Consider the following 10,261-nt stretch of genomic DNA (forward strand, 5'->3'; position numbering starts at 1 on the left):
TTTTTTTCCTTTAATAATAAATTTATTCCAATTCTGAATATAGAAGTATTTTGAGTATAATGATAACAAGGATAAAATCTATGAAAGAAGTATCAAATCTTCATACATCTCAAACTATTTAATGAGTGTCCTGTGACAATATAGATCGTTAATGAAAAAATAATATCATAATATTATATTATATATTTATAATATGGTACCTAGTCATAAATATAATTGTTTATTATTTTTGACGTTAACATAATGATAATTATTAGAATTTATTAATTTATTAAAAATCACACTTTATGGCTCGTAGGATTTATTATACATTGTTTAATTAACAACATTTAATTTTTAATTTACAAGCCAATAGACATCATTCTACTATAACCCATATTGCTATAACGAATTGTGGTAATACTTAAATTACAATGTCAAATGTATTAAAAATATAAATGTTTTAATTTATTCTGTAAAATTTTTCTTTCATTATTTAAAATAATATGAACAATTATTATTGTTTAATGTGAGTAGCATAATACATTTTTGTTTTTGTCAATTATAAAATAACAGTAAAGAAATCAAAATCTGTTGTTAGGAAGTTATGTTGTTAATTTATATATCTAAAATTTATATAAATAATCAATGATTGATGACAATATTTATTTTATTTAATATTTTCCGAATCAAAGTTTAAATATAAACGTACACTTATGTTCGCTAAAGGTTTATTTTTAAATATATTAATAATTAATATAAATAAATGGCATTTCTTACTGTTACAATTATCGATAATCAGAGTGAAAACTACTTGATGGCGTATAGACTTTTTGCTGTTATATATAATTTAAAATTTAAGCAACGGACCCTGTCTAATAGTGACAGTAGTAGAGATTAGATCACACGTACTATATAGTATCACATACTATATTATATCTATCATATGACATTAGACGCTATAATACTGTAGGTACTCAGAATTATAGAACTGTAGATCAGCTTAACTCACGCAAAACCACTTACGAGTAGCATCAACCGAAATGGAATTTATTAAAATGCCACTCACAAATTATTAGGTAATTTTATTTCGATAATATAATACAAATTTGCATACAAACTTAGATATCTATAACAATGGTTAGACATTTTAATTATTTTTTTCACCTATTTTAATTTTAAGTTCATTTTAATGAGATAATATTTATTTGAATGGATTATTTCATTAATTATTTATAAGTAGGATAATTGAGACTTGGTTATTATTAATTTCTTTCTTACTAACGTATAACATTCTTAATTTTGTATTCAAAATAATCGATTATACTCAGTCATTTTTAATATTAGAGTAAGTTAACTTATCGAATTTTAAGGTAAGAATTATTATCTGGGAAAATATATGTTTGTTTTAATTTTTACTCGTAAATTTGGAATCAAGTTATGATTATTTTTAAATTGTAAATAACAGTGTAGCAGTATAGGTACATTTTATTTATTTTATAATATTTACAATCGTATTTTTATAAAAGTACGCTATATAATATACATTTGGGAGTCTTGTGTATGATCTTTAAATTATTATTATTGTGCCTATTTTACAAATAAAAATAGGCTATATTCTAATAGGAATCACAATATAATATTGAGAAGTAAATTCACTAAAATAACCACCGAATAACAACATAAATTGTCTTGATTCTACTTATTAACAAAGGTGACTGCGAACAATATCTGGCAGATTACTTTTGTATTATTTGTTTACTGTTTTAACTTTTAAGTATTTCAATTGATTGACTTATTGTGCAAATAACATAAATTATTATAAAAAATAAATATTTATATAAAAGTGTCAACCATATTTATAAATACTTTTTCATTCAATTGTATTGATCAATCTCGGTTGGCAAGGTGCTGTAAATGTTTTTTTTCAACAAACATACATTTGTAGTATATATTTATACAAGGTGAACACCAAGCATATTCGCTTTCATTTTTTGTTCAGTAATGAATTTATTTAAATTGGTTTTTTTTGACATTTTTAAACGTACTTAAAGAACATTTTTGAGATCTTTGTACTACGTACATAAGGAGTGTTGCGTACATGCACTATTTCCTGTTTTTAAAATAAAAATTCCTCTGTATGTAGTAAATAATTTAGTAAATATTTTTTTTTGGAAAATTTTAAATAATTTACTTACTTCATCATTTTCAAATGAGTAGTTTTAATTTATATTAATTTTTTTAGAAAAATAGATGTAATATCGGATCTAGAATTTATTACATATTTACTGCTTTTAAAAAATTATAAATATTAATAGATTAATATTTAATAAGTTACTAAAATTTTCAAATTACTATATTTCTCATAAATACCAAATTAATTTTACGAATCTATTATTCTTAGTATACAAAGTTAAATTACTTTAACATTACTTGTTAAAATGTTGAATACTTAAACTTTTTTCCACTAATAAATTTAAAGTAAGCAAAGAGGTTTTAATTTGAAAAAACAGAAGTTTATATTTCCAGAAAGAATCTCAATAATTTAAAAATACAGCTTTTAGTTCAACTGTATTTAAAAATTCTAAAAATCAGAATTTGAATGATCAATTTTTAAAAGAAAATATATTACAAAAGTATACTTATTAGTAAATCACATTCCGTGTTATTAATGATTATACAGTAAGTTAATAAAATAATCGATTAACTAATTTCATCAAATAACTGTTTAAAGTAATTAATATTACATATATTATATATTTGTACAATTAAAATAATAGTTTTAAGTCATTGTCGATCTAATTATCAAAAAATGTAGATTCTAAGTTATGATTTTTAAATCCTTTGTGAAATATTTGGTCAAAAAAAAAAAAAATAAAAATATAATCTGTTAATTAGACATTTAAGAAATTGTTCTTATAATAGCCCAAGTTTGAGAATAGTCACCGATTCATAATAGGTATAAATTCTCTCATTTACTGCACTGTAGTTATCGGCTTTTTTGGTGCTTAAAAAATGAGTAGTATACGCGTTGACGATATATGCAATAATGATCGGTCTAACTGATTTGAGAATATATAATTGTGTATCAGTGCATGTGTTAAATATCAATTTTTTAGATAGCATGGAAAAATATAATTTATTATCGAAATTGATAATATTATAAATATGAAATGTATTTACTTCTATTTTGTGCCTATATTATATTAATATTTAATGAAATACAAATAAAGACTTATTAAAAATTTTTCTAATATAACGATTTTGTATGTTTTAATACTAATAAAATATTACCAACAAAAAAATAACACGTCATAAGGTGTTTTTTTTTTAACAGCTGGAAATGTATTATGTGTCCAATCAACTCCACACTGTAAATGATACAGATCGAAAAAGGTTTAAAATCTAACTAGAGTAGATAGTAAAGTATCTAAAATAATCATGTTATATTTTACACAAATTCAAATATATGTATAATATTATTTTTTTGGAAATCTATTCATAAAAGTGCATAATACTTTTAAATTTTAAATTTATGTGCACATATTGTTATTCAGCTAATTACAGTGATGTATTTTTTTATTATTTTGTTATAAAAAATAAATTTACGAGATGTTACTTTTTTTAAAATAAGCTTTATATGTTTATTTGTAGGAACTCTATAGGTAATATTTCATACTGATACTTTTGAAATATTTAATGTGTAATGGATTAAATGCCCTTTGAACGGTTCTTGGTATTGTTAAATTTAGGACATTTTAAAATTATTGTAAAGGTGACATAGGATAAGGTGAATGGTCTAAATGAATAAATCAGTAGGCATAATTATAGTGAAAAAGTTATCAGTTTTGGCACAGTTGTTATGTACTTTGCAACAGCGCCGGATTGTTGGCGTTTAGCGTTCACCAGACGGAACAAACGACAATGGTAATCGTCTAAAGGGAAAATTGCCAAAAATCGAGAATGGGCCACTAAAACGATTCTTTTGTATAGTTTGCTATTTAACTATTTGTAGTTCAGTAACTTTCATGTCAAAACTAATCTTGAAAAGCAAATTAATACATTTTAATTTTAGTATAATAAAGCCTTATAATTATTTCAAATATATAGTGTGTACTTATATATATATTTTAAAAATAATATATACTATTATATATATTTATAAAGTCTGTTCTTTATTTTTTAATATAATGAATTGTAGTTATCCTTTAAAATTTTTATCATGGTACATTACATTTGTGTAAGGAGTTGATTTATTTATTTAAGATTCTGAGCCAAGAAATAGATGTATTGATTTTAAAATGATGAGTGTCTTTTTTTAGAACCTATGTACATGTTAAGTAATCGATAAACACATTAATTTTCAATTTTAGGGGTAATTTTTAGTATAAAATTAGAATTAATAATTAATTAGTACTTTGAGGAGAGGAGATAAAAAGTAAAAATAAATTCCAGGATTTATAATAATTATACCTAATAAATTAATAAAATATTAAAATAAATGTTTTTTTAATAAAAATTATTGTAAAAACCACTATAAATTATAATTTAATTTTAAATTTACATAATTTTGTGAATAAAAAAAATTTAATTTGGAGGCGCCGGGCATCGATCCCGGTACCTCTCGCATGCTAAGCGAGCGCTCTACCATCTGAGCTACGCCCCCAGATGAAAGTAGCTCATTAAAGCTTAATTATTTGAAAGAACAGATTTTATTGAGTTTATATCTGTATTCAGTGCCACAGTTGCGATGCAAATGAAGTACAGAACAAATACAGGGATGTCTAGACATTCTATATTTTTTTTTGTACGCAACCATTAAAAAAAAAAAAACAAATGCATAATATTTGTCAATAAGGTACATTTTAAATCGTAATAATAAGTATTAATTTGTTAAAATAGACTGTAGAAATTAAAAAAGCCAGTTATTTGTGTTATGGCATAAGAATTTAATAAATGTTTCATACTTTTAACAAAAAAAATTAAATCTGAGTAACTATCATTTATACCGTTTGGACGATTGAAATGATGTTGCCTGGTGACTTTGATGCCAATAATATTATTTTGTTAATCATTATTAGTTACTATTAATATTATTAATATCTATGCTAATATTTTTAATAATTCTCGCCCAAGTGGTATATATATATATTCGCTCAAACGGTACATATTTATTGTAACGGTCTGATTAGACTCACACATTTTCATCCAACTTGTAAGGAGCTCGAATTAAGGTGCGAAACGATTCTTAGAATGCATCACAAAACTAAAACCCGAAACAAAATGCTTATGCATTAACTTACTCAATGAAGCTTTCGGCTCCGGACAAGAAAAAAGAATTCATTAAGAAAAATCATTAAGATAATCGAGGTCACAGGAAACATTTATGTAGGACACTGAACCAACAATACTACACCCTATTGCAATTATATAAAATTAAAAAGAAAAATGTTCATGAATGAAATGTAACTTTAAATGTAAACTTTAATAGACAGGTAGGTTAATAAGCTGTGTATTTGAATAATAATATAAAAAACATTTTCAGTAAAAAAAATATTTTCTGTTAATATACAAAGATTAAAGTCATAAATTAAATATTATTTGTACATGTACAAATTTTGTAGACGTTTTATAAACACTTATTTTTATGGTTCACTTAGAAATAACTTATTAAATATTTATAACATTAATATATTATAAATTATAATATTATGTAATATATAGCCATGTAGGTAAATTTTATGTTATTGAAAATCTATAATTTTTACTGTTATTTATGTATACAATTAAACATTACGTTTATATTGTAAAATCATGATCTATAAATCTTTTATTTTTTCAATTACTAAATAGTAATATACCTAAAATCGATTAAAATATTAAATAAAAATATAGAACTAATCCAAATGAATCAGATTTAATCAACTTAAATTATGCGCTCATCAAGTAAATTTATAATTCAATTTATATTTTCAATAATATCGATTATAATATAAATGTAATAAAAATAGTTTTAACATTTAAATGACATCTTACAGCTACTTCAGTGTTTTTTTTTTTTTAAATAAATTATAAATATAGTGTATTAATTAATAATTTTTTTGTTATTTACAATGTTTACACACTTACCGTTTTCACTGCAATATTATTGTTATTTCTTCGTACTTAGTATAATATGATAGTCCGTAGTATTTGAATTCGCTAGTTGATGATGATTATAGAAACCATAATAAAGAAAATAATGAATAGAAAATAATATTAGGATATACCATAGATAATTAATTGTTTCATAAGGTAGGTATTGCATCGCTAATGTTTTATAAAACTGTTTATAGTTATATTAACTACGTCATATGTTGCATGCAATATTAATTTACGCAAAATAAATATAATAATTAAAATAATTTAACTCCAAACATGAAATCAATAATAGTATATATATATATAATACATTTTAATATGAATGATAAATTCAAATCGTTTAAAAAATAATGTTTACATTATAATTCATATTTAACTTAAGATTTGATTTTATAGCGTTGTAATAATTATTTTGAGTGTTTTATTATAATTACAAATCGTAAATTCATTATGAAAATGTATTCACTATTACTAACAAATATTTTCAATAGCATTTAATAAAAGTGTTGAAAATTTTTGAGATTAAAACATAAGTGAAAGACAATAAGAAAAACACAAAAACCAATAAAACATATAAGAAAAATAATAAAAAAAACAAAACAACTGTAAATAAATAAAATGAATCATAGCTATTGAATAAAATATAAAAGAGAACATGTTTACTATTGATGGTGTTGAAATTGAAAAATTATCTATGATTCAATAGTCTAGTGTAAGGATCAAATCGATCGCAAGAGTAAAATTCGAAAAGATTCAAAATTGTAGTCGGAATATTGAACAACAAGATTTGTTGTTATATCATTGACATTAAGATATCCGATAGATAAAATTAATATTCTAATAGATATCTTGCAGAATTTGTATCCGGAGTAAACGCAAATGTGATATCAATAAAAATTATATAGAGTCCTTAATTGATAAAAATTAAAACAAGTTTACTAAACCAATTTTTTTTATTTGATTAGGTACATGTTTTATTAATTGACAAAAATCGTCTTTTATTTTATCTGGTTTATATTAAATATCGTTTGGTACTTAAATTATATTCGTATATTTATAAATATCTGACATTTTATATTCACTCAAACTTATAGGATGGTCATTTAAGATGTAGGAAGATGCAATAATTTATTTAACGCATTATGTTTATTTGTCGAGCTAAATAAAGTAAAAATGTAACTTTCTGCATAAATTAAATAATAACGCAATTATATGATTTAATATTAAGTTTCTAGTTTGTTTTGGACGAATTTTTGTTCCACTTGCAGTTATTTATTTCATTTAAATTTATATTGACATTCGTTAGTATTAATTCAAAATCTAACCGTTGACTTTATTTGGTTATTATATTTTTCAAATGTGATATTATATTTTTAATATTTGTTCAATAATATTAATACTTAATAAATTATTATTTATTATAACATTTATTCTTCTTAGCTTATCACTGAATGATCTTTTTTTTATTTAATTTTAATTTAAATCAACTCCGTTTTACTGAGTTCACTTTGGATAAACAATTTTTCTGTTGACAAAAAGGCACATAATGATTTGGTCTACGTCAAAGTGCTGTTAAATAAAATGCGTATAAGAATAATAACATATTTGGTTTGCAATTTCAGAAAAACGTTTTTATTTTCTAGCTATATATTACTGGTAAGGAGGTGCTCATAGTTAAACGTGATTTAACGTTATAGGTTCGAAATAATTGTCAAGAATATTACGAGATCTGTCAATAATCTATTGCAGGTATAATGCAACTATGCGTGTTTTGTTTTAAAAATAATATATCGTCTAAATCTACGTCGGTATTATTTTTGTTTGTTTTCGAAATTCTCGAATTTAAGTAAAAACGATATCGTGAAAAATCGATAGATATCCACAAACATATATGACTTTTATGGGTTTTTTTTTACACCGATTTTCAATATTTGTTGACTAGACGAGAAGAAGAAAAAATACATATATATATATATTTATATATAATATGTAGATATCACACATAACCGTGATCGTTATACCCTTTAAAAAGTGCCGTTCTCGTAGACAGATATTTTAGAAACGAGGTCATCGACATCCCGCTATTTTTATAAAAAAGTTTTCAAACAATATCACGCACCCTATCGTTGTATTATGCATACGTGCTACAATACATTATTATATACTATCGTATAGACTGAGTGAATCGATGTCTCGTGTGTCGTATGGTTATTCGTAATAATATTATCACGATATCATAATATGGGGGATCGGCCGGTAAGGATAACAACTATCGTGTTTTGTAATACGCTCGTCTTAAGTCACAAACGATATTGAAATACAACATATTATTGTAACGTTTTACACACAGTATTATACGTACAAGGATAAAACATATTATTTATATAACGGCAAACATAATAATAATAATAATAATAATTATAATAATTATATGTAATTACATAATGCGTATTTATATTAATAATATTTATAATGGGTAACGGAAACACATAACATTATCGTATAATAATATAATAATAATAATAATAATAATAATAATAATAATTATAATAATTATAATTATAATAATAATCTTATATTAGTGTATTTTTATAATATAATATCATTTCGTTTAATAGTTTTATAATAATAATAATAATAATTAATAATGCAAAAACGCACTCGTCGCACAGAACGGGAGTCATACCGGCATCGTAACGCAGAACACATTCTCTTAGTAACGTCGTTACAGCGACGGAGGTGTCGCTCGCGCAGTGACGATCACCTGTCGTCCGAACACGGTTCGTTGAGCGGCTCGCTGTCCGAGTACTGGAGCAGGCGCATGCTGCGCGTGCTGCACTCGTCGGAACCCACGGCCCCGACCACGGAACCGGCCACGATGTACCTGTTTCGAGGCGACGAACCGCCGTGGCCGCCGGCGCCCAGCTGCGAACCGTCCGATCCCTTGCGCCGGCCGTAGTCGGCCACGGTCAGTCCGCCGCCCATGCCGGCCGTCGAGTCGCCGGACGACGCCCAACAGCACCACCGGCATATGATCCGCTTGAACGCGAACCGGAAGTCCTTGCTGAACAGTGCGTAGATCATCGGATTGATGGCGCTGTTACAGTAGCCCAGCCAGAACATGACGGAGAACAGGGTGGGCTGTATGCACGTCGGGCAGAACGCCCGGACCAAGTACATGGTGAAGAAGGGTAGCCAGCACACGATGAAACCGCCGACGATTATGCCCAGCGTCTTGGCCGCCTTGGTCTCCATCCGGAACCGCTTCACCTGAGCCTTGATCTGACGCTTCGTTCAGTTACGTATTGCTGGACGATGCGCAGCCGCCGGACGTTCGGCAACTCGGTTCGACGAGCAGCTCACGTTGCGCATACACCGCGGCCGGGGTTCGTCGCTCAAACACGCCGCGACACCGTCGTCGTCGTCCGCGGCCAACGGGCCGGGCGGCGGCGGGTCGCTGGACGTGAACCGGCCACCGAACAGTCGGCGGCCGTCGGTCCGGCGCAGCAACCACGAGCGGATCAAGATCAGCGTCAGCTACCCGAGCTCGGACTGCATAAGCGCGGCTGCCGCGGCCGCGGCCGTGGCCACCGTCACCACGGCCACCACCGCGGTGGACGCCAACGGCAACTCGCCGCCCGAGACGCTCAGCCAAAGTCGCGCAGCTCGTTTCCACGACGTCGCCGACCAGCTCAGTCCGCTGTACGCCGTCCACACGGCGGCCGAGACGTACCAGCAGCGGGCCGCCACCGTCCGGTCGGCCGTCGACCCGTCCGCGTGTCAGCTGCGCGTGGCCGTCGGCAACCGGAAGGAACACCGCCGGTGCAGCGCGGGCGACACGGCCTCGCCACACTCGCGCCTACTGTTGACGTCGTCGTCCCCGGGCGGCGACCATTCCCAGAATCACCAGCACGCCGGCGTCGGGACGTCCGGTGGCCGGCCCGTGTCCTGTTCCGTCGTGTCGGTCAGGACCAACTGTCGCCGTCGCCGTGTCGTACGACGAGTCCACCGGCGGCGCGGCGGCGGCGGTGGCGGCGGTGCCGGCGCCAGTGGCGCGCGACGGCGGCTCGGCCGCGTCGGCCTCGGTCCGGCAACAGCAAGTCCAAGTTCGCGTCGAAGATGGTGGGCGGCAAGCGGAACA

At 29.3% G+C, this 10,261-nt stretch overlaps 1 protein-coding gene and 1 non-coding gene across 2 annotated transcripts; both read right to left on the reverse strand.

The window, feature by feature from the left end:
- Positions 1–4,572: 4,572 nt before the first annotated feature.
- Trnaa-agc lies at positions 4,573–4,645 on the reverse strand. The gene has a single exon. It is a non-coding gene; the product is annotated as a tRNA-Ala (tRNA).
- A 4,053-nt stretch (positions 4,646–8,698) lies between these two features.
- Positions 8,699–9,405, reverse strand: LOC112600103 (octopamine receptor beta-1R-like). Its single transcript, XM_025347267.1, has one exon. The coding sequence runs from the start codon at positions 9,373–9,375 to the stop codon at positions 8,881–8,883; it is 495 nt and encodes a 164-aa protein (XP_025203052.1). The 5' UTR covers positions 9,376–9,405; the 3' UTR covers positions 8,699–8,880.
- Between the last annotated feature and the right edge of the window lie 856 nt (positions 9,406–10,261).

This window comes from Melanaphis sacchari, unplaced genomic scaffold (assembly GCF_002803265.2).
Source record: "Melanaphis sacchari strain LSU unplaced genomic scaffold, SCAv2.0 Contig60_pilon_pilon, whole genome shotgun sequence".
NCBI lineage: Eukaryota > Metazoa > Arthropoda > Insecta > Hemiptera > Aphididae > Melanaphis > Melanaphis sacchari.

Excerpts from the sequence above, each read along its gene's own strand:
- LOC112600103 (XM_025347267.1), bottom strand. The coding sequence starts at position 9,375 with ATGGAGACCAAGGCGGCCAAGACGCTGGGCATAATCGTCGGCGGTTTC.